This window comes from Nomascus leucogenys, chromosome 2 (genome assembly GCF_006542625.1).
Source record: "Nomascus leucogenys isolate Asia chromosome 2, Asia_NLE_v1, whole genome shotgun sequence".
NCBI lineage: Eukaryota > Metazoa > Chordata > Mammalia > Primates > Hylobatidae > Nomascus > Nomascus leucogenys.
This window is the reverse complement of record NC_044382.1, coordinates 83,894,803-83,919,701: the sequence shown is the minus strand read 5'-3', so window position 1 is coordinate 83,919,701 and position 24,899 is coordinate 83,894,803. Positions and strand designations below refer to the sequence as shown.

The following is a 24,899-nucleotide window of genomic DNA, read 5'->3' as shown; positions in this document are numbered from 1 at the left end:
CCCCCTCCATCGCCTCCTGCATCATCACTTCCGGTAACCCCGCCGGCCGCCAGCTCCAGGAGGGAGAATGGGAGAGGGGCAAGGAGGGAACGAGTGGAAGATTGCGTCACGACGCACGTAAAGACGTACGAAGCCGTCGCCAAGTAAGGGCAAACACCTAGCAACCGGGAGGGAGCTGGACTGGACCATTTTTTTTTCTTGTTTTACGGGAATGGAGCGGGGAGGATAATGAAAGCGTAAAGGAAAAATAGGGGGAGGAGGAGCTCAGCTTATTGTTGGATGCGGCGGGAGATGGGTAGAGTCAGTCAGTCGAGACTCCCCCAGACCTGGAACTGGTGCTCCCACAGAGGTGGGCCCGGTGGTTTGGTCCGGCCTGGCCTACTGGACCCGCCTGTGCTCGGTCAGCCACGGCTCTGCTAGGCTCCTGGCGCCGCCTCCTCCCAGCCCGCCGCAGGCTGCGCGCTTCTGTGGGTGGGGGAAGGCAGGACTGACGCAGAGTGAGTGTAGGGGATGGAGGCGCCGACTCCAGGCGCGGGAGACTGGCGGGGAAGGGGTTGGCGCCCCACGGGCAGGGATGGGTTGGAGGTTGGGCTGCGGCGTTGCCGGGAGACGGGCCTGTGTGACCCCAGCTTCGCGGGGGCGGCTCAGTGTCATCGCCGCCGGCCTCGGGGACCTGCCTCACGGAAGTGGCTCGCGCGTCCAAGAGGGGAGGCCTGGTGTGGGGACGCTCAGGTGCTGGCGTGGGGCCCCCTCGAAGGCTGTGAACCTTTTGGACCCCCGAATGTAAATGGGGGATGGTAGGGGCCGCTCCGGGGGCGAGAGATGTCTGGCTGGGGAAAGTTGACCCAAACCAGGTCCCGTACAGGAACGGAGACTCCCTAGGACCGTGAGAGCCAGCTTCGTAATTCCCTTGCTCTTCAAACCTGAGAGTAGGGTGTTGCTCCGTTACCTTTCATTCGTGTGCAGGAAAGAGTTAAGTAAATGAATAAAGAAGGTATCAGCAAGTGAGAAATGCCCCCCCCAAGACCGGATGAGGTGACAGAAGATGGGGGGAGGGCCCCTCGAAGTCGGGTAAGGCCGTTCAAAGGAGGCCACGGTTTTGCGGGGATCCGAGACAATGGGTTTTCTGGGTAGAGAGAAGAGCCAATGAGAAGGACTTTTAGGTTGGAAACAGCCAGAAGGCCATGTGGCTGAAGCAGACAGAGCCAGGGCCGGAGTGCTCTGTGATGTAGTTGGGGAAGTGGCATGACTGTAGCAGCGCCTTTTAGCCCAAGGCAGGGGTTTGGCTAATGTGTACCTGAAGGGTTTTAAGAAGGGAAGTGACCTGACCTGATTTACATTTTTAAAAATCCGCTCTGTCTGCTGGATAGAGAAGGGTGGAAGTAGTTAGACCTGTTAGGAGACTGTTGCACTGTAAGACAAAGGAGAGGTAAAGATAGCGTTGAAAGGGCCGGCCCGGGCGCGGTGGCTCACGCCTATAAACCCAGTACTTTGGGAGGCTTAGGCGGGCGGATCACGAGGTCAGGAGATCGAGATCATCCTGGCCAACATGGTGAAACCCCATCTCTACTAAAAATACAAAAATTAGCTGGGCGTATTGGCACGCGCCTGTAATCTCTGCTACTCAGGAGAATCGCTTGAACCCGGGAGGCGGAGGTTGCAGTGAGCCAAGATCGCGCCACTTCACTCCAGCCTGGGCAACAGAGTGAGACTCCGTCTCAAAAAAAAAAAAAAGAAAAAAGAAAAGGCCCTCAGTCACAGTGGAAATGGAGAGAATTCCATTCAGCATATATTTGGGAGGTAGTGCTTGCAGGACTTGCTGGGGAATTGGATGTGAAGTGTGTAGGAGAGGGAGGAACCAAGATTAACTCCCTACGGGAAAACAGTTTAGAAAGGAATATCGAAAGTTCTCTTTTGAACATATTAAGTTTGATAAGTCTATTAACAAGTCAAATGAAGTTGTCAAGAAGTTAAATATACAAGTCGGAGAAAAATCATAGTTGGAGATAATAAATGAGGAAGGCAGGGAGGAGCTCCCAGATCACCTAAGAAGAGGGTGTAAATAAAAGAGGAAGACCCCTAAATCCCTTGGGTTCTTACCATTTAGAGAGTACCCAGAGAAGGAGAAGCCAGCAAAGGAGATGACACAGACAAGACCTCAGAGATCAAAGGAGGAGGCCCCTTAATGTCCTGGGATAATGGGACCCATCCCCGTAATCAGTGAGTCTCATCCACCCACTTGCCAGCTTCTACCAACAGCAAGTAGAAGCTAAGTCCTGGCTCTAATCTCTTCCCTCCCTCCCTCTCCCAGCTGTCAGTGCTTTTGGACTTGTGCTCAGGTAATTTGTGTCCGTTATAGAAAACCTGACTTTTTGGATAAATTGTCTATTTATATGGCTGTCTCCCCCAGGGACTGTTTCTTCTTTGTGTCTTCCTGGCTCCTGGTACAGAGCCTTGTCCATATGGTGGTTGTAGCTGGGCAGGAACACTGTGTTCATAAGGTATCAGCCATACAATCCAACAGCTTCTCACAAAAAGGGGCTTTTGTCCCTGCCACTGCTGCCAACCCCACCACAATTACGGTCAGTTCCACACTATAGTGTAAAGGGTATCAGAAGACGAATAAGAAGGCCTGGCTTTCAATCCTGGATCTGCCACTGACCAGCAGAGTGGCCATGGATAAAGCTCTTCTCTGTGAGCTGAAGGGTTGGCCTAGATTTGAAGTTGCATACTGACAAGACAGATATTGCCTGCAAACATATTGTTCAGCCCACACAGTGATTTAAATTCTTTTTTAAATTTACTTGCCAACATTTAAAAATTGGACATCAAAATCCAGACTTTGGGCTTCATTTGAAAAATCCGACAATCTGACAACACCAGCCTGAAGTTCCTAGAGGTTCCTACACAGCAACTGTCAGCCAGAGCTGAAGAGCTGCCTCCTGTCCTATATGGCTCATGCTCAGGGTTTGCCAAAAAGGCCTCTCCTCTCCTGCTACCTGCTGACCCCTGTAGGCATTTGATTTGCAATTCTTGGTCTAGGGCTGTGCTATCCCTGTGTAGCCACTGACCATATGTGACTATTTAAATAAAAATTCAGTTCCTCCAACACATTATGTTTCAAGTGCCAGTAGCTACCTGTGACAGGTGTGTGTCCTATTGGACAGAGCAGATAGAACATTTCCTTCACAGAAAGTTATCTTGGTCAGCATTGGACTGGAGGAACTCGAGGATACTATATAGGCTAGTCATTCTCTGCATGTGAAACTCAAGGGACTTAACCTACCGAGGAGCTCTGGTGCCTCTGCAGATGGGAAAGTTGCACATTCAGTAGTTAGTTGATGGTGGAGGAAGCTGTCCTGAAGGCCTGGACCCCTGCACAGAATGTGGTTATTTATCAGAGAGTTGCATCAAGAGTCAGGTGCTAGAAAGCCCCAACTGTATCTAGTGTGGCATGCAAAGCTCTTTGGTCAGTTTCCTAATCCAGTTCCTCAGAAAACTATCACAAAGCAAGAACTTAAGTCAGTGTCTTGTGTTCTAAGACTTCTCGACTTGATATGAAGGGTGAAAGATCCTGGCTGGGGAGTTATGAATGAATGAATGAATGAATGAATGGTTGATCTTTAGCATTGGCCTTCAATTCCAGCCCCTCCCCTACATCTCTTCCACTGCCTTCTACTACTAGTAACTGGTAACTGCTTTTCACCACCTCTGACTGACCGGTACCTTTTCTTTGCCTGTTAAAATATGCTAATAAGGAAACATACTTCCATTTCTTTTGAATTGAGGGGCCCATAACTTTTCATTTAGAACTTCTATCCCTGATGGAAAAAATCGCTGTATATCTGTTGGTTGTTATCTTGGTTACAGTAGCCTGATTGGAGTTCCCCTGTACAAATATAATCTTGTGTGCGCTCCGGTGCTGGTGTGATATGTTTAGAATGGGTGTGCTTGCCTCCTGTGATCTTGTTTGGGATAGACATTTTAGAAGTCTTTCAGACATTAATATTTTGTTTTGGCCCTGTGTTCTAAAAATTTCCCATATTACAGGGCCTAAACTAAATTATTTTCCCTTAGGTAAAATAAAAATACCATCCACCCTCTCCTCCCTGCCCCCTATTGCTGACAGACCGTATTCTTGTCATTTTCTGTGTAAAAAGATGCTGTTTCATAAAATAGCTGTGGTATGATTAAGTATACCACACAAGCATATCCTGAAATTTGCAAAACAGTGTGTGGCGTGTGTGGCATTACACTTCCCTTTTTGGATTCTAGTAACCAAAAACTGAATCTGAAACAGGAAATAAGTCTGTGGTTTTGTGTGTGTGTGTGCGCGTGTGTGTGTGTGTTTGATTGATAGAGGGGAGGATATGGGACCAGAAATGTATGGAGAACAATTTCACTTAAAGGTTATTTGATTGTGGTAAGAATATGGGTGTACACCAAAAAGGAGGGAGTATAACAGATCTAAGAGAAAAGTGCACTGAGGGATAAACAAGGAGTAAGAGATAAAGGAAGAAAAATAGGAAGGGAAGCCTGGTCATGCCTTTGGTGTTGGCACCTGCATTATATTTCCAGTAAGAAGTATGCGCTGTGGTCTGAAGATAAGCGGTGCTTCCAACAGGGTTATTTACTCATACCAAAGAACAATAGCCCTTTGCTGTACAGCGATTATTAATGATCAGAGGGAAACAGCTTTAGGAAAATCCATTACTACCACAAAGCAATAAATTCACCAACAGGCCACACATTTCTCTCCTATTCAGACAAAGCTTAGCATAGATAAAAGAGGCCTCATTCTTCCTCTGTTTCCTCCTATTCAGGTAACATTTGCCTTTGTTAACTCTCAGTGCTAAGTGATGTACATGGATTATTTCATGAATAATCCTTACGACTCTGAAAGGGGTTCTGCTATTACCCCATTGTACATGCTAAGAAACCAAGTCTCAGGCAGGTTAATAATTTGCCCAATGGGGTAAAGTCAAGATTCAAACCCAGCTTTGTCCACCCAGAGCCCAAAATAAATGTTCATTTATTTCGTATTATATCTGCTATTCCTTACAAATGGGACAGACATTCCCTACTCTGCTATACAAGGCAAGAATGTCTGGTTGCTCTGACATTATCAAGAGCATTTCAATTCTGTAGAGGTTTTCCAAATGACAGTTTTAAGTCACAGTTTTCTAGATTGATTTTAACCCATGATCATTGAGTATAGTGGACCTTATTCCCCAAAAGGATTTTGTTTTTCAGGAAAAAAGTGTCAGAACCCCATTCTTCTATGTTTGGTTCTAAACTTCATGGAAATATTATAAGGTATTTCAGTCCAGTGGACAAACCCTAACCAGACTTAAGAAAACTTAAGAGTGAGGGTTACATCATAACTGTGTCTCTCACGCTGTTCTGGATGAAACTGATGAGGATTCCTCCCCAAGTAACACTGAGTCTCCAGTTCTTTATCCTGACACACACTGCTCTTGAAAGCATCCTAGTCAGGGTTAATTAGTATTTAACCCTTCAATGCTCTGGGATCATCAGTTGGGAAGCTTGTCCAGATACCATCATGTGTATCTCAGGATGAGAATATACGTTATCAATGACCATTCTGTGTGTGTAAATTTATTCTTCTAATACATATTTGTCATGTTCCAACTATGCGCCAGCCTAGGCATGTAATGTACAAGACAGTCCCAAATCTCTCCCTGCTCTCCCCACCTCCTACTCCCTGCAACACACACGGTGGAAAAAGAAAGGTAAGTCACGCAAAATTATGGTAGAGTAGGATGAACATTATGACAGGGGTGTACTAGAGGTGCTAGGAGTGCACATAGCAGGGACACTGACCCAGCCCCAGTGTGAAAAGGGCACCCATCCAGAAGTGATGGAAGTCAAAAGGTGGAAGCAGCAAATAGGCAAAGAAAGAGTATTTCAGTTGTATGAACTAGAGAGGCTTCCTATGGCAAAAAGAAGGACATTGCACATAATGAGCACAGAAGACCATGATTTCATCTGGGTGGAGTTTATGATTCCCCCTCCTTGCTAAAAAAATCATAAAGTACTTGGGAGAGAAATTTGACTATACTACGGTCATGAGTTCTGACGAGGGAAAAAATTCCACCTAGGGGTAGGTCTTTCCTGAAATAAATGGAAAGGGGTGTTTAACTTCCTGGGGCTTGAAAATCAGGGTAAATTCCTCTTGCCTTTGTCCCTTTTCTTATTTGTACTGCAACACATTTTCTTTAGAAGGCAAAGCCTCATGAGAGTCCAGCATTTGGAATTTGGACATTCCTGAGACCAGAGTCATACTTCTATAAATCTCCTCTGGGGAAAGGGAATTTTCATCTGTGCTCTTAAATTCCTAAGTGTTCGTGCTGCAACGGTCTTTCCAAAGGCAGGGGAACTGTTCCAGAGGTGGGGAAAAAGGGCACAGTGGATGAGGCCCCTCATACCAGCAGATCTTTCCGTAGTCCTCCTGTAGAACTAGATGTAGACACACCAAGTGTCTAGGTATGCCTTGTACAGTAAGTTCTTGGAACCTCCCCAGACCCTCTCACTGCACTTTGGACAGTGAGTGGCAGAGTGAGTGGGTGTTTGGTGTTTGGTTTTTGTTTTTGTTTTTTAGACTGATCACTGCCCATTATGAGTCCCCATTACTGACTCCAAAATGAAAACAGAAAAGCTTGTGGTCAGTCAGGAAAATAATCATCCAGCTTTTTTGGCTCTTGATCCTGACTCCTGTCAACTAATTAGGGGCATTAGGCAAGATCTTGTTTCGCCATCTGTACAAGTGTTGGAATTATAAGTAGTTATGATATACAGTAGTTTGATATACAGTGTATTTAAAAAGATATAAATCAGACCATGTTACTCCAGCTTGCATAAAATCTACCAGTGTCTTTTGCGCTTAAGACCAGAAACAAAGTGCCTTTCCAAGGCCTACCCCCAACCTGTGCTGGATTCTGTGGACCTGTGGCCCCTTTCCCAAAGGCTCTTGTTGCATTCATGTTCATCTTTTTTATTTTTATTTTTTGAGACAGAGTCTGACTCTGCCCAGGCTTGAGTGCAGTGGTGTGATCATAGCTCACTGCAGCCTTTATCACCTGGGCTCAAGGGATCCTCCCACCTCAGCCTCTGAAAGTGTTGGGCTTATAGGCATGAGCCACCATGCCTGGCTAATTTTTTTATTTTTCAATGGAGATGGGGTCTCCCCGTGTTGCCCAGGCTGGTCTCAAACTCTTGGGTTCAAGCAATCCTCCCACCTCAGCCTCTCAGAGTGCTGGGATTATAGGCATGAGCCACCATGCCCTGCCTCATCTTCATCTTTGAAGTCGATTCCCACGTCACATCCTTTGCTTCTGTTGTTCCTTCTTCTTGCACCAGCTTCCCCTTACCTGGGTCCATTATTAGGTTCCGTCACACCATTCAGGACTCAGCTCAAATGTCACTGACCACCCAGAAAATAACCCCCACTTCTGCTCATTTGTATCTTATTACTCTTCAGAGTACATATGACTATCTGAAATTCTTGTTCTTGTACATCATCTGCCTCTGCAACTAGAATATAAGTTCAAGGAGGGTAGGGACCATGGCTGCTTATTTATCACTGTATCCCCAGAAACGGCAGGTGTCTGGCACATGGTGGACCTTCAATAAATGTTGAGTGAGTGGATGGATGGATGGATCCTTGGAAGGGAAGAGTAAGGCTACCAGGTAGTAGCACTGTAGTGAGCCCCTGCACTGGTGGCTTTTATGTCGGCTCCATTGGAGTTGGAGGGGGCAGGGTTGCCACAGGGAATGGAAGAGCAAAGTGGTGCAGCCCTGTGCCCAGCCTGCTTAGAGCATGCTGGTGTGTAACATAATTAAAAAGGGCGGTTGCAAGTTAGGAGCAGGGGCAGATGGCAAATGGGGAAGACTATTGCAATTCACATCAATGTGCAAAAAAATTGCTTCCTTTGCTCTTTGTATAGAAAGGGACTAGAATTATTTAGTTCCTTTTGTCACAACTAGCTAAGCTCTTTAAAGCAATCAACAGACATTCAACATTTAATAAGATCAAACAGTGTATTTCGTGATTAAAAGCATGGGCTCTGACTTCAGACCAGCTGGGTTTGAATCCTGGCCCTGCTTATTGTTAGCTGTGTGACCTTGGACAAGTTACTTAATCTCTGCATCAGGTTCCTCCTTTGTAAAATGGGGATAATGGTAGTATCTGCATATATAGAGTACCTAGCAAATTATCTGGCACACAGTAAATGCAAAGCAAATGTAACTTTTAATATTTTTATTACTGTAATGAACAAGATACAATCCCTGCCCTCCAGGAATTCAGACTCAGAGAAGAAGAAACATAAAGTGAAAGAAATGCAGAACTATCTGCTGGCCATGACAGAAGCAAGGAAAAGGTTGCTTTGGAAAAGCTTAATAGCAAGTAGGTGTCTGTTTGATGGTATGGAGTGGCTAGCAGAAAGGAGACATTGTAGGCAGAGGAAGACTCAGCCAAGACAGACAGAAGTGTGACATGGCAAGGCACCTTAGAGCAGTAGCTCCGCATCACAGTTTTTGCTGTTTACCTATATTTGAAACCAGCTTAAAAAGTTTTTTAATTCATTTCTTTAAAGGAAGCTGTATATCACATAAAATCTAAATCACTCAAAATTATGGGTTTGATGGGCTATTCTAATATACAGTTTGTATTGTATATCTAAGATCACCTCCCCAACCAATCTTTGGGACACTTGGCATTAGGGGACACATCTCTTAACTATGACCAGAGGCCAAAACACACTGGCAGCAACATCTGTCAGCCTTTTCTTAGTGGCACAGACCTGCACATCACAGAGGCTTGGAAATGATCCTCACCTCCATACATGTATAACCCTGTGTTATAACAGGGCGTGATTTTTAAGAAAAGAGACCAGCTTCTAGTCCCATTTCTTTCCATGTACACCTCATATCTTCTGTCTTTCTTCATTCTGGGATTTGGGGGTTAGGGAGATGAAAAGGAGTAAAGAATTGCAAGAAATGTCAGTCTCAGAATAAAGATTATAGAAGGTTAACTTTTTTTTTTTTAATTTTTTTTTTTTTTTGAGACGGAGTCTCGCTCTGTCGCCCAGGTTGGAGTTCAGTGGCGCAATCTCGGCTCACTGCAAGCTCCGCTTCCTGGGTTCACGCCATTCTCCTGCCTCAGCCTCTCCGAGTAGCTGGGACTACAGGCGCCCGCCACCACGCCCGGCTAATTTTTTTGTATTTTTAGTAGAGACGGGGTTTCACCGTGGTCTCGATCTCCTGACCTCGTGATCCACCTGCCTCGGCCTCCCAAAGTGCTGGGATTACAAGCGTGAGCCACCTGCCCGGCCAGAAGGTTAACTTTTAAAAATCTACATGGATAGACTTCGTGACCAGCTGAGACCGCAGTTGAATTGTGGTCCTGTAAACTACTGAATATTCCTGATGTGTTGCTGGTAAGAAAATCCCAGCAGACCCCATTGTATCAGATCAACCCCTGATATAGTAAAGAAGGGAAAGGGCTTCCTTAGTCTTGCATTAATTGTGAGAGATAATTGATAGTTTTAGAGCAATAAATGTTGGTTTCAAGCCATTAAATCCATATTCAGAAAAGGTGATTTTTCTAAATGAGTTGCTTTCTAGGAACAAAGACAAAAATATAAAAAGGAAAAGAGCTTTTTAAACTTTTTAAAAAGTATATGGCTGATTCTGTTTCCAGAATCACAAACTTTCTATAGCACAGGATACTCTCAATTATTCAGCAAACATTTACTGAATACTGATTATATACCTTTCTAGGTGCTGAGAATTCAGCAGTAAATAAGATGAATGTGATCATTCCCCCATAAAGGTGAGAGTCTGCTGGGGGAAGACTTTAAGAAACCATTACTTAAGTGAGGAGTGCTATACAAAGAAGAATATTAGGACCTGTGAGAAGGTTCAACAGAGAGCCCCAACCCAATGGGTGTGAGGGAAGCAGGAGGATTTTCTGAGACATCCATATTTTCACTGGGAACTGCAGGATGAATAGGGTTGGTCAGGTAAAAGGGAGGGGGTCAGGGGAAAGCCTTCTAGAAAGAGAAAACAGCATGGATATGTGCCCCTGAGGCAAGAAAGAACATGGTTCCCTCAAAGACCTGTAAGAAAAGAACAAAAGAAGCATTTTTCTTTTCTTGCCTTTTCTCTCAAGACTTGGAAGGAAATGGTAGGCTAGATTTAATAGTACACAATGGTGAAGACAGCTTTAGACCCTTCTCTCGGGAAATCTTTGGAACTTGGGTTTTCTGGGTCACCTGATGTTGCAGAGTGAGACATCACATAAATCCCTTTCAGGATTAGTTTTCAAAACACTTAAACGTTAATTAAAGTGTTTTGAAAATAGTCCTATTAAGTACCAATTGTTAGCACTGCTCATTACCTTGAGGGTATTAACCTAATTGCAGGGCTTGTGTATCAGATTATGGTATATGATCAGTTAGAGTTTGAAGCAATGATTCTTAGAGTCATGGAAGGAAACCAATTAAAGTTAGATTTTTAGAGAAGGTTGCTTTAGCCGGTTGTTGTGGCACACGCCTGAGGTCCCAGCTACTCTGGAGGCTGAGGCAGGAGCCTCACTCAAGCCTGGGAGGTCAAAGCTGCAGTGAGCCGTGATCATGCCACTGTACTCCAGCCTGGGTGACAGAGCAAGACCCTGCCTCAAAACAACAACAACAACAAAAAAACCTTGCTGCTGATTGAATATGCCTGACCTTCGTCACTTTTCTCAAGTGTCTTGCAGTCAAGGAAGTTCTGTCTGTTAATGACAGAGAAGTGAAGCAATCATTAAGAGATGTTAGTTACAGACTCCCTGTACCTCACAGGAACTGACTCATGTATGAAAATACATACATAAAACCATGGAGTTTTAGGGAGAGCCAGAAACTCAGAAACCTGTTTCCTTACCAGGAAAAATGTCATCATCTCATCTGGGTTTTTATTACAATAAGCCACAAAGCATGATGTTCTCTCTTGGTTTTTATGAATTCCTTGTAAGCATTTTTTCTGTGCAGCCTCATAGACTCAGAATTGGTATTGAATATAACTTTGGTCCTTTTAACCTTTGAATTAGGTGAAGTAGTATTTGAAGCTTTTCATCAGTTGGCTCATTCTTTACTCAAGAATAAACCTCAAGAAACGTCATCAGGGTCAGGGTAAGTGCTCATATTGAAAAGAGAAATTCTCTGTAAGGTGAATTCCTTGCAAGTACTTAGAATTCTGAGGTAAACATGCCCACTTCCAGCTCCAATCTGCATTCTTTAGCTGCTCAAATTCTCATAATTTCAGGACTACCCTAAAGCATATTATCTCCACCTCTTATGCCTTTCCCTCCGTAAGTTGAAAATGGATCATGTTCCCAAAAGCAGGCAGTGAGCAGCTTACTTCCCGATCCTGATAAGCCTGTTAGAGGAAAACCCAGAACTCAGAATGAGGTGTCCAGCTGCCTGGCCTTGCTACTTACGCACCAAATCTGCCCTCCTTGTCTTCCCACCCTGTGTTCTGGTTCAAGGCTGTACAATATTCATTGTTCTAATTCTGACTAATCAGAATCTTCCAGTAGTGGGACTTTTTTTTTTTTCTAGCTTCCCTGAATTTATTTTAGATATAGAAATGTAAATAGTTATGGAAAAAGGGGGGGGGGGGCTGAAATACTTTGTTTTGTTTTTTCATTTTTATAGAGATAGGGTCTCTTTATATTGCCCAGGCTGGTCCCGAACTCCTGGCCTCAAATGATCCTTCCATCTCAGCCTCCCAAAGTATTGGGATTATAGTAATGAGCCACTGGAGCCAGCCTGAAGTTTTAAAATAAGTTGTTGGGGTTTGCTTGTTTTTGAGATGGGATCTCACTCTGTCACCCAGGCTGGAGTGCAGGGGCTCAGTCTTGGCTCATAGTGCAATCTCAGCTCACTTCAGCCTCCTGGGCTCATACGATCCTCCCACCTCAGCCTCCCAAGTAGCTAGGACTACAGGCACGTGCCATCACATCTGGACAATTTTTGTATTTTTTACAAAATGAATGTTTTGTAAAAAACATGTTACCCAGGTGGGTCTCAAACTCCAGAGCTTAAGTGACCTGCCTGTCCCAGCCTCCCACAGTGCTGGGATTACAGGCATGAGCCACTGCACGTGGCCTTAAATAATTTTTTTTTTTGAGATGGAGTCTTGCTCTGTCGCCCAGGCTAGAGTGCAGTGGCCCAGTCTCGGCTCACTGCCAGCTCCACCTCCTGGGTTCACGCCATTCTCCTGCCTCAGCCTCCCGAGTAGCTGGGACTACAGGCGCCCGCCACCATGCCTGGGTAATTTTTTTTTTTTTTTTTTGTATTTTTAGTAGAGACGGGGTTTCACCTTGTTAGCCAGGATGCTCTTGATCTCCTGACCTCGTGATCCGCCCGCCTTGGCCTCCCAAAGTGCTTGGATTACAAGCATGAGCCACCGCGCCCAGCCGGCCTTAAATAATTTTTTTTAAAAAGGAAACACCTAATATCCATCAGCAAAATAGATAGTACATTGGGATATCTTCATACAGCAGGCTGAATTGCAGCCCTGAGAATATATGAACCAGAGCCATGTGTAACAACATGGATGAATCTTATGACTGTTATGGGCAAATAAAGCAAATTGCAGAACTTACCTATAAACTTTTTAAACTTGCAAAGCAGGCGGGGTGTGGTGGCTCATGCCTGTAATCCCAGCACTTTGGGAGGCCGAGGCAGGTGGATCACCTGAGGTCAGGAGTTCGAGACCAGCCTGACCAACATGGTGAAACCCCATCTCTACTAAAAATACGAAATTAGCCGGGCGTGATGGTGCGCACCTGTAATCCCAGCTAATTGGGAGGCTGAGTCAGGAGAATCATTTGAACCCAGGAGGCGGAGGTTGCAGTGAGCCGAGATTGTGCCATTGCACTCCAGCCTGAGCAACAAAAGCGAAACTCTGTCTCAAAAATAATAATAAAAATAAATAAATAAATAAAACTTGCAAAGCAATACTATAAATGTTATGTGTAAAGATATGCACAATAAACAACAAATTCAGCATAGTGATTCCTTCTAGGAGAGGAAGGGGAATGTGATTTGGAAGGGGTACAGTGGGGGTTTCTACTGGATACATAATTTATTCTTTAAGGTCTGTTGTAACTGTATGGCTATTATATTGGTCTCAATATCTTTTCTTTTCTTTTTTTTTTTGGAGACAGAGTCACTGTTGCCCAGGCTGGAATGCAGTGGTGTGATCTTGGCTCACTGCAACCTTCACCTCCTGGGTTCAGGTGATTCTCGTGCCTCAGCCTCCCAAATAGCTGGGATTACAGGTGGTTGCCACCACACCTGGCTAATTTTTGTATTTTTAGTAGAGACTGGGTTTCACCATGTTGCCCAGGCTGGTCTTGAACTCCTTACCTCAAGTGATCCACCCACCTCAGCCTCCCAAACTGCTAGGATTACAGGCATGAGCCACTGTACCTGGCCTCTATATCTTTTTGTATCTGAAATATTTCATAATACGAATTTAAAGATACTGGGAATTATGCTTTTGAAAAATACATTTAGCTTTATGGAATATACCTACGTCAGTTCTCTCTTGGCCACGTCTTCTGAAATTAAAACTGATGGTTGAGACTAAAACCCCAGAGAGGCCTTGAGATCTTCAGTCATCAGAAAGATTTTTTTTTTTTTTTTGGACAGAGTCTCGCTCTGTTGCCCAGGCTGGAGTGCAGTGGCCGGATCTCAGCTCACTGCAAGCTCCGCCTCCCGGGTTCATACCATTCTCCTGCCTCAGCCTTCTGAGTAGCTGGGACAACAGGCAGCCGCCACAACGCCCAGCTAATTTTTTGTATTTTTAGTAGAGACGGGGTTTCACCGTGTTAGCCAGGATGGTCTCAATCTCCTGACCTTGTGATCCGCCCGCCTCGGCCTCCCAAAGTGCTGGGATTACAGGCATAAGCCACCGCACCCGGCCAGTCATCAGAAAGATTTTTGATCATACTTATTGGACAAGAAAGTAGACCAACGATTTTCAGAAATATTTCCAAAAAGGTTGTGACAGACTAAAAGAGAGGTTGCAACCTGACAACCTCTGGGTGGAACTGAGCCTACAGACTCATTTTGTTTGGCCTGTACAGTCTTCACTTTTTTTTGTTTTGTTTTGTTTTTGGAGACGGAGTCTGACTGTGTCGCCCAGGCTGGAGTGCAATGGCGCAATCTTGGCTCACTACAACCTCCGCCTCTTGGGTTCAAGCAATTCTCCTGACTCAGCCTCCCAAGTAGCTGGGACTACAGGCACATGCTGCCACACCCGGCTAATTTTTTTTTGTATTTTAGTAGAGACAGGGTTTCACCATGTTGCCCAGGCTGGTCTCGAACTCCTGAGGTCACTCAATCCACCTGCCTCAGCCTCCCAGAGTGCTAGGATTACAGGCGTGAGCCACCATGCCTGGCCTCACATTTTCAAAAATAATGACTTAGTGTGTTTTTTTGAGATGTCATCGTTTTAAAATCTGGATTGCCACCTATTTTTAAGCTATCAGGAAATCTGGCATTCCTAGGCACTTCTTTCTACATGGCAGCTGCTGGCTGGAGCTGAATGGCAACTATTCCCTTTCAAGGGGGCATTTCCTGTCCAGGTGGCCACTGTGCCCATCCAAGCAGGTCCTCTCGTTTATATTACCTGCCAGGCCGTAGAGGCACTTGAGTTTGTAACCAGTGGATTAAATTCCATTTCTCCCTTAACTAGAAAATTCAGTTATCCAAAATATGCCTTCTCCTAGGCATTCAGGTGAGTAATATAATTTTACTGGACTGGCTTAAAGAATAATAAGTGTGAGTTTTGGTTTTGCTGTGTTCATAAATGTGGCCACCATGGCAGACGGTGTGGTTGAGCAACCCTCAACCTTGGGATGAATTACAAAGCCAGTTGAGAGAGAACGGTGTTTCTATTACAGGGTTTTGGCAATGCTACCCAACAGATTTGTTGAGAAAGAGCAGTTATTTCTAGACTAATTAAAGGTCTTGATTAAAAAACTATACATCAGCCAGGCGCGGTGTCTCACACTTGTAATCCCAGCACTTTGGGAGGCCGAGGCGGGCGGATCACGAGGTCAGAAGATCGAGACCACGGTGAAACCCCATCTCTACTAAAAATACAAAAAATTAGCCGGGCGTGGTGGCGGGCGCCTGTAGTCCCAGCTACTCGGAGAGGCTGAGGCTGGAGAATGGCGTGAACCCAGGAGGCAGAGCATGCAGTGAGCCGAGATTGCGCCACTGCACTCCAGCCTGGACGACACAGCGAGACTCCATCTCAAAAATAAAATAAAATAAAATAAAAAACTGTACATCTGCCTGGCTGCCTCCTGTCAAGTTGCATTTTTATGTAAATTTTCCCTCTTCTATTTTGGTGGGTCTGAAGATGACAACGGCAACACGACAAGAAGTCCTTGGCCTGTACCGCAGCATTTTCAGGCTTGCGAGGAAATGGCAGGCGACATCAGGGCAGATGGAAGACACCATCAAAGAAAAACAGTACATACTAAATGAAGCCAGAACGCTGTTCCGGAAAAACAAAAATGTAAGTAGGCCCCACTTGGAGATTGTGCAGAGGAGAGTTGTTCCTTATGATATTTGTTTATTTATTTTCGGTCTTTAATCAAGAGGGCTGAGCCGCACAGTCATGGTGGCAGAACGTGGGGCAGTAAGGGGCCAGTGCACAGCTTGGCTAGCTTGCCTGACCACTGGGAAGCCTGTGTTTCTCTCTTCACTTGTTCCAGGTCTCAAGCCAGCCAGTAAGTGGCTCAGTGTCCTCAGAAGACCCCATGAGCCAGGTGACATGAGCAGGCCAATGAATTTTCAGAGGAGGAGACAGTCCTCATACTGTACCTGTAGCTGGCCACTCCCATAGGAGGTGTGCAGGAAAGTGGTTTTTTGTTGTTGTTGTTGTTTTTCCAATTCATAAACTATTCAAAGCCTCTAAATATAAACCCATTTAGAAGGAAGAGAATAGGATTAAGACACAGGGTTCCCTTCATAACAGCTTTGAACTCAAGCCTCTTTGGCTAGCAGAGTGAGGTTGCCCTTTGGGACCACAGAACTGGGTAAAATAGTGTCTCCATTAGCAGGTTTAAGGGAACTGCACACACAGACAGCAGGGAGCCAGATTGGACCCACCCCTACGAACCCTAAAGCGTTAGCTGTTAGCTCCGGGGAAGACCGCCTGGCACTAAGCACGGAAAAAGGCTTTCATGCCTGACTTCTCTTCCGCCTCCTCACTGATCTAATGGATTCAGCGCTGTCACTGCTCCCCTCATGAAACCTCCTAACAGTCTATTGTCACCACTTTTCCCTCTCTGACCTCTGACTGTCTCTCTTTGGCCCTGTCATCACACACCCCCCAGCTGCAGGGGTCCTCTGAAGGTCAGCCTTCTGTGCTGAGGCCTGTGCAACATGCAGCCACCTTGTGATTTAAGCTGTCACATCTGAATCCCCGGCTTTGGCCTCTGCCTGGCCACCTGAAGGACCTCACCACGGCTTAGTGGTCCAAAGCAGGGTCATCTTTCTACAGGAGTGCCTCCCCTTCCCCACTGGCCCATTGGTGTCACAGCTCCTGTCACCACTCTGCAACTCTTTGTTCTCATTCCTCACTCAACAAATATTTGATTGCCCACTATGTGCCAAACACAAGACTAGATGTCGAAGACAAACATAAGCCAAACCAAGACAGAGCTGTCAAAGGCATTTGAGTTAAATAGAAAGAAATATAAAATTACAGTTGAGAAAAGTGCTACAAAGGCTGGGCATGCTGGCTCATGCCTGTAATCCTACCACTTTGGGAGGCCAAGGCTGGAGGATCAGTTGAGCCCAGGAGTTCGAGACCAACCTGGGCAACATAGCGAGTCCCTGTCTCTTTAAAAAAAAAAAAAAAAAAAAAGCGTTACCACAGAAGCCCTTCTAATCTGCAGCAACTTCCCCTTCTCTGAATCCCTGACACCTCTGGCTTTTCAAGGCTGACTTATGAAGTTTCTCTCTACCCTTCTGACCTTCCTCCAAACCCAGCTTCCCCAAACTTTTTCTGCTTTTAGCATAGGCCATGCTAGCCAAACCAGAGTATATGTACCCCATGAGGTCCTTAAACAATCCTCTAAGGAATGGAAATAAAATACAACTGCTATTTCTATTTATCCTTTCATCTTTCTAAAAAGTCTGTCTGGTACACAGTTACAATGAACTTGTTAGTACATACATATAATTTATAAATTAATACATTTATAAATTAATATAAATACATATATGGGGGCTCTGGGCTCAGAAATATTTCAATGAAAAGAGTAGGTGATTGGCCAGGTGTGGTGGCTCACGCTTGTAATCCTTACATTTTGGGAGGCTGAGGCCAGTGGATCACTTGAGGTCAGAAGTTTAAGATGAGCCTGGCCAACATGGTGAAACCCTGTCTACTAAAAATACAAAAATTAGCTGGGCATGGTGGCGCACACCTGCAGTCCCAGCTACTCAGGAGGCTGAGGCATGAGAATTTCTTGAACCCAGGAGGCAGAGGTTACACTGAGCCAAGACCATGCCACTGCACCCCAGCCTGGGCAACAGAGGAAGACTCTGTCACCAAAAAAAACCAAAAAAAGAGTAGATGATCAAAAGGCTTGGAGATCCCTAAATAGTTGTTTATATTCTCCTTTTTCTTCATTTTATTTATGTTGGCATGGTTTTCCCAACCAGATCATCAGTTCCTTGAACATATAGACAAGGTCTTATACTTTTCTAGTATATCCCAAGGGACCTCCTTGTGGTTGTCACTAAATGAATGAGCAGCTATAAATACTTCAGTTTAACTGACCTCCTCCAGGAAATCTTCCTCAGTTTCTCTGCTTCCCCCTCAACCCCATGCTGGCCGCCTGTTCTGAATTCCTATAGCTGTCTGTAGCAGTCACTGCATCCATTGATTATATACCACTGTGCCTTTTCTGTAGCTTCAGGTATCAGAGTTGTTCTGCCCAAGTAATAACTTTGATAGTTGAAGGCACTGTCCAGCCTGCGGTGTTGGGGATATCATAGTACATGCCCAGTAAACCTTTGCACGCTCACTCACCTGAAGACTACTCAAGACTTTCGGTTTTCAGTTATCGCAATAACCCTTCCTATGCCTCGGCTTGGATTGGCTCAAGGAGTGAGCCAGAGGGAGGTATATGTGCCACTGATGGTAATGAGATTATTTGGGAGTGGGTGGAAGAGGTACATGGGTTTTTAATTTTAAGATATGTACTTGCTTTAGCATGTGTTATAAAGGAAAGAGAATATTAGACCACAGTTTCACAAATACTATTGCTTAAGAGAGTCCATTTAATGAAAAATTTTAACATTAATGTAAGTAGTATGTGGATATGGCAGAATCATGCAGCCAGCCCGTGAATGACTGAATTTGGAGTACTCTAGCCAAGCTTGTTCAGATAGCCAGCTGAAGCCCCGGAAGCCCCAACCCCCTTAACCATATCTTTGTCAAGGGCTTTTTCTTTCTTCCTAGTCCCTCATGCAGACATAAGGAGTTTCTTGTAACTTTGATTACTCTTAAGAGTTTAATAATCCAAAGGTATCCCATGAACTGCTCTGAATCTCAGTGGGCAAACGAGAACATGGAACTCTTTTCCAACACAGACAGCAAATCAGTGGCTTCTGAGAAGCACAGAGGTCAGAAAGTTGGGCCTCTGCCACAAGGGACTCACAGCTGTGGTTCTCTGCATTGCTGTTCCTGGAACTCTTCTCTGCTCCAAGAGGTACCATAGGACAGGAACGCCCTTGAAATTTCCAAGCCACATGGACCTAGACTTTGCTGCGTGGGTGTCATCTGGTGCTGATGCAATCCTAGCTCAGCTTTGAAGTCCACTTGCAAACTCCTAGCAGAGCCATGTCTTGATTCATTTTCCTACCTCAGAATGAAAGAGTTTCTCCCCTTTTCCTACTTGGCTGTTTTTCAGAATGAACTTTTTATTCCTTTAATTGAAAGTGGATTACCATGATTTGACTATTTTGGAATTTCAAAAGCCCTTTGTTCCCCTTACTAATGAGCCAAGGCAGTTGACAGTTTAAGAGGTGTAGATCATTCTCCAGTGTCTTACTCTGGGGGTTTCAGGACAGCACTTGCAGAAACCATGGGGTAACTTTAAAGTTTAATCAACATGAGGGGGGTGTGAAGAAGCACTCTCAGTCAGTGTCGGTGGGAATATAATTTATAGATTTTTGGTAGGAATGTAAATTGGTGTGAACTTAGAGAGTAATCTGGGAATATCTGTGAGAATTAAAAATGCATGAATCTGTGACCTTTGTCCTAGCAGTCCTCTCTCTCTAGGAATTCATCTTTTAGATACATATGCATGTAAGCAAAGTAATTTTAGAGGGATCCGTAGCAGAATCATTTATAATAGCAAAAAATTGGAAATAACTTAATTATCCATGGGTAGGAGATTGGTTAAATTATAATAAAGCCTTCTGTTGGAATTTTGTATAGCTGTTAAAAAGAAGGGAGCAGCTCTATAGATGGAATATAGAAGGAACTTCAAGTTATGTTCATGAAAAAGCAAGGTTCAGAACAAAGGGAGCTATTGTTTGTGTGAGAAAAATAATCAGCTTCTACATACATGTGCATTTTCACATATACATAGAATACCCCTGCAAGAACACACAAGAAACTGCTAATTGTTGTCTCCGAGATGAGGAACTGGAATAGAGGAGTAAGAGGGAAACGTAGTTTTTATGTTACATCCTTTTGTATTATTTGAATTATTTTTACCTACTTTAACGATTTTAAAAGTTTATGGTAAGCTTTAATATTAAATTGCTTTTGATTTTCCAAATTAGCAACATTTCATTTACTGGCTAGTGAACTAAAAAAGTTTGAGAAAATGTATACCTATACTCTATGTACCATTAGAAATATACTATCAGCCTCATTTCTTTTTCCCTTTTAATAGCTCACGGACACAGACCTAATTAAACAGTGTATAGATGAATGCACAGCCAGGATTGAAATTGGACTGCATTACAAGATTCCTTACCCCAGGCCAGTAAGTGTGACTCTAGTTAACAAGTGCTGGGTACTTACCCTCATCAACCCAGTTATTTCCAAGAATGTGTAAAAGAGGGCGAGTGCTTGCTGAGAAGCCCAGAGCTGCTGTAGGAGGCATGTTGGAAATAAGCTATCATTGCATGCTGCCAGCCCATCACAACAAAGTAAAATGTCAATGAATGCATGACATATCCTGCTTACATAGCTTTCCACGTATGGAAGGGAAAACCAGCTCACGCTGTAGAGCTTTTCTCTTTTCACTTTCATCTTTTTTATGGAAATGCGTTTAATTATAAAAGGCAGGTTTGTTGTTACTAAAAGAATAAAGTTCAAACATGAAAGGAATGCATAAAGTAGAAAGTAAAAATGGTCAAAAATTCTCATCCAGGCTAGGCACTGTGGCTCGTGCCTATAATCCTAGCACTTTGGGAAGCCAAGGCAGGAGGATCACTTGAGGTTAGGAGTTCGAGACCAGCCTGAGCAACGCAGTGAGACCCCATTGCTACACAAAATTTAAAAATTAGCCAGGCATAGTGACACACTCCTGTATTCCCAGCTACTTGGGGAACTGAGGTGGGAGAATTGCTTCAGCTCAGGAGGTTGAGGCAGCAGTAACCCATGATCACACCACTGCGCTCCAGCCTGGGTGACAGAGCGAGACCCTGTCTCAAAAAATAAATAAAATTTATATATATAAATTTAAAATTAAAAAATTTTATAAATAGTACATTCAGAATGTTAAGAAACAAAATAAATTTCAAATTTATATGAATTTAAAATAATACATGTATATAAATTTATTTTTTCTTAAATTCTTTCATACCATAAATTTAAAACAATAATTTAATTTAAAATAAGTTTTATTTATTTATTTATTTATTTATTTGTGGAGACTGAGTCTTCGCTCCATCACCCAGGCTAGGTACAGTGGTGCAGTCGTGGCCCACTGCAGCCTTGACTTCCCGGGCTAAAGTGATTCTCCCACCTCACTTCCCCAAGTAGCTGGGACTACAGGCATGTGCCACCACGCCCAGCTAATGTTTTAATTTTTTGTAGAGATGGAGGTCTCACTGTGTTGCCCAGGCTGGTCTTGAACTCCTGGGCTCAAGCAGTCCTCCCACCTCAGCCTCCCAAAGCTCTGGGATAACAGGCATGAGCCACCATGCCTGGTCAAAATTCTTTTTTGTTTATTCATTTTTTGGAGACACAGTCTTACTCTGTCGCCCAGGCTGGAGTGCAACATGATTTCTGCTCATTGCAACCTCTGCCTTCCCAGTTCAAGTGATTCTCATGCCTCAACCTCTCGAATAGGTGGAACTACAGTCATGCACCACCACACCCAGCTAATTTTTTGTATTTTAATAGAAACAGGGTTTCACCATGTTGCCCAGGCTGGTCTTGAACTCCTGAGCTTAGGCAGTCTGCCCACCATGGCCTCCAAAAGTGCTAGGATGACAGGCGTAAGCCACTGCACCCAGCCCAAAATTCTTAAAAAAAAAAAAAAAAATTTCTCATTGTGTAGAGGGTGACCACTTTAACTGTTAAATGGAAAATTGCCAATATTCAACTCTTTTAGCTACAAAAACAGCAATTTTATATTGTAGTGAGTCAACCTAATTAGTTTGGTAGTACACCCTTTTAGTCTTTTTTTCTATATTCATGTACCTACATTTTCTTTACATATGTAGGATTCTGGATATAATGTTATACTGCGTACTTATTTTACTTCATGTCTTCTGCACGTCTTTGTATGTAGCTCTCCCTCAATCTTTTTTTTTTTTTTTTTTTTTTTTTTGAGACAGAGCCTCACTCTGTCGCCTAGTCTGGATGGAGTGCAGTGGTGCAGTCTTGGCTCACTGCAGCCTCCTGGGTTCAAGGGATTCGCCTGCCTCAGCCTCCTGAGTAGCTGGGATTACAGATTACAGGTGCACCACCACCCACCTAATTTTTGTATTTTTAGTAGTAACGGTTTCACCATGTTGGCCAGGCTGGTCTCGAACTCCTGGCCTCAAGTGATCCGCCTGCCTTGGCCTCCCAAAGTGCTGGGGTTATAGGTATGAGCCATCACGCCCAGCCCAATCTTTTTTAAATGATTGCATTGTATGCTATTGTAAGAATGTGCCATTGTGTTAGGGTTCTTCAAAGAAACAGAACCAGTAGAATGAAGATATGTAGATCTAGGGACAGCTAGATGTATATGTGAAGAGATTTATTATGAGGAATTGGCTCTCTATATATCTAGACAGAGATACATCTAGATACGCCTGAAAGGAGTTTTTTTTTTTTTTTTTTTTTTTAGACGGAGTCTCGCACTGTCACCCGGGCTGGAGTGCAGTGGCATGATCTCGGCTCACTGCAACCTCCACCTCCCGGGTTCAAGCGATTTTCCTGCCTCACCCTCCCAAGTAGCTGGGATTACAGGCCCCTGCCACCATGTCAGCTAATTTTTTGTATTTTTAGTAGATATAGGGTTTCACTATGTTGGCCAGGCTGCTCTCAAACTCCTGACTTCGTGATCCGCCCACTTTGGCTTCCCAAAGTGCTGGGATTACAGGCGTGAGCCACTGTGCCTGGCCGAAAGGAGATTTATTATAAGGAATTGGTGCATGTGATTATAGAGGCTGAGAAGTCCTAGGATTTGCCATCTGCAAGCTGGAGACCCAGAAGAAAGCTGCTGGTATTACTCCGTTTGGGTCCACAGGCCTGAGAACCCAAGGGGCCAGTGGTGGAAATCCCCAGTCTGAGGCCCAGAGAAGATGAGGTGTCCCGGCTCAAACAGGCAGGAAGCAAAAGGAGCCGCTTCCCCTTCTTCTGCCTGTTTGTTCTATTCAGGCCCTCCATGGATTGGATGATGCCCATTCACACTGGGGAGGGCCGTGTGCTTTACTAAGTCCACTGATTCAAATGCTAATCGCTTCCAGACACACCCTCACAGATACACCTAGAAATGATGTTTAATCTGGGCACCCATCGCCAATCAGATTGACACAAAAAATTAAGCATCCTAGGCCAGGCACGGTGGCTTATGCCTGTAATCCCAGCACTATGGGAGGCCAAGGCAGGTGGATCACTTGAGGTCAGGAATTCGAGACCAGCCTGGCCAACATGGCAAAACCCCATATCTATTAAAAATACAAAAATTAGCCGGGTGTGGTGGCGAGCACCTGTAATCCCAGCTACTCGGGAGGCTGAGACAGAGAATCACTTGAACCTGGGAGGCCGAGGTTGCAGTGAGCTGAGATCATGCCACTGCACTCCAGCCTGGGTGACAGAATGAAACCGTGTCTCAAAAAAAAAAAAAAAAAAGAAAGAAAAATTAACCATCCCAGCCATAATTTAACCAGCCCCTATCTTGCTAGGCAGTTAGTTTGATCCCAATTTTCTGCTATGTACAGAACATCTTTGTATACACACACTTTTCTCCCCTTCTTTGGATTCTCAACTTGCTATGTGATCCATGCTCGTTTTTTCTCCTCTATGCAGGCGATATAGCAAAGAGCACAGGCTCTGGAATCTGACAGATCTGGGTTCAAATCCTGGCTTCCCTTCTTAATGTATAACCTTAGGCAAGTTTTTTAACTTCTCTGAGGTTTCATTTCCTCATCTGTAAATATTAGAATAATAATCCCTTATGAGGTTGTTGTAGGATTAACTTGTGTAAAGATTAATGAATCAATGTAGATACAGCACGTAGCAGAGGATATGGTACTTTCTGAGTAGATCCTCAGTGAATACGAGCTGCTGCAATGATTATGAGTATGATTCGTCATATTATTGTTTTTATTCAGATTCATCTGCCTCCAATGGGCCTTACCCCACTCCAAGGCCGGGGACTTCGAAGCCAAGAGAAACTGAGGAAACTTTCCAAACCAGTATATCTCAGATCTCATGATGAAGTTTCCTAATCTAGAGGAAAGTTTATTTCTGCAAATGATGAGCCAACTAGTTCTTGAATGTAAACCAGATGGCAAAACACTTCTTGATTAGGGGCAAAAATTCAAATGTCTTCTTAAAACCTCCACAATTGATTCTCACCCTGTGATGTGCACTTAGATATCCCTAGAGTTTCTCAGTGTCTTTCTTCCTGAGTGGATGGCATTATCCCTAGAGGTCATGGACCTTACATCCTCACTGCAGTCACCTTTGGAAACAAGACTGAGGCCTGTAGAAGGAAAGTGGAAGGGTGCAAGAGCTGTTCATGGGAATTCCATTCACCACACACGCCAGCTGACGGAAAGAAATTTGCCAGTCGCTGGAAGTTACTGTGGCTACTATAAAACTATGTACCACTCTCAGAATATTCTTAGGCTTTTTTTTTTTTTCAAGTTATAGATTTGCTTAAAAGTGAGATTTTTTTGTGTGTGCTTTTTTGTTGTCTGTTGACCCTTCCAGTTTCCAGATAAACTTGTATTAAAAAGTGCATCATTGGATTGACCATGGTTTTTCATGGAAATTTTATGAGATTTCTGCCTTAACTAAATGCATATATTCCTTATCTTAAAGCCTGTGGTTACTTAGGATGCACTTATAGGATCTGAAAAGCTCACCTTAAACTCATACTGCATTCATTACGAATATTTTACGTTAACATAATTGAAAAGTACAAGGTCCAAGCTGGCTTTCAAATTATGTCTAAACAGAAATGGGACAAATAGACTTGAAAATAGAAGGGATTTATTCCACCCCTGCAAGGGTAGAGTCAGGCGAGAGTCCCTTGGTGAATCATTTGTACATCAGTGTCATTTCTTCTTAACCTCTGAAGAAGATGGGCATCAGAAATAAAGAGAAAGCACTATCAA

The 24,899-nt window shown here is 44.1% G+C and overlaps 1 protein-coding gene across 9 annotated transcripts; it reads left to right on the top strand.

The window, feature by feature from the left end:
• Positions 1-24: 24 nt before the first annotated feature.
• Positions 25-24,899, top strand: LYRM1 (LYR motif containing 1). 9 transcript variants are annotated; one of them, XM_030800026.1, is made up of 6 exons: positions 9,312-9,461; positions 9,805-9,856; positions 11,114-11,195; positions 15,445-15,603; positions 20,006-20,098; positions 23,889-24,899. In XM_030800026.1, exons 4-6 carry the CDS (start codon positions 15,445-15,447, stop codon positions 24,003-24,005), a joined length of 369 nt encoding a protein of 122 aa, XP_030655886.1. In that variant the 5' UTR covers positions 9,312-9,461; positions 9,805-9,856; positions 11,114-11,195; the 3' UTR covers positions 24,006-24,899. The 9 variants fall into 9 exon arrangements, 8 of the variants coding, with proteins under 8 accessions (XP_003261506.1, XP_030655877.1, XP_030655896.1 ...); XM_030800017.1 differs by lacking the exons at positions 9,312-9,461; positions 9,805-9,856 and adding an exon at positions 368-497; XM_030800030.1 differs by lacking the exons at positions 9,312-9,461; positions 9,805-9,856 and adding an exon at positions 526-732.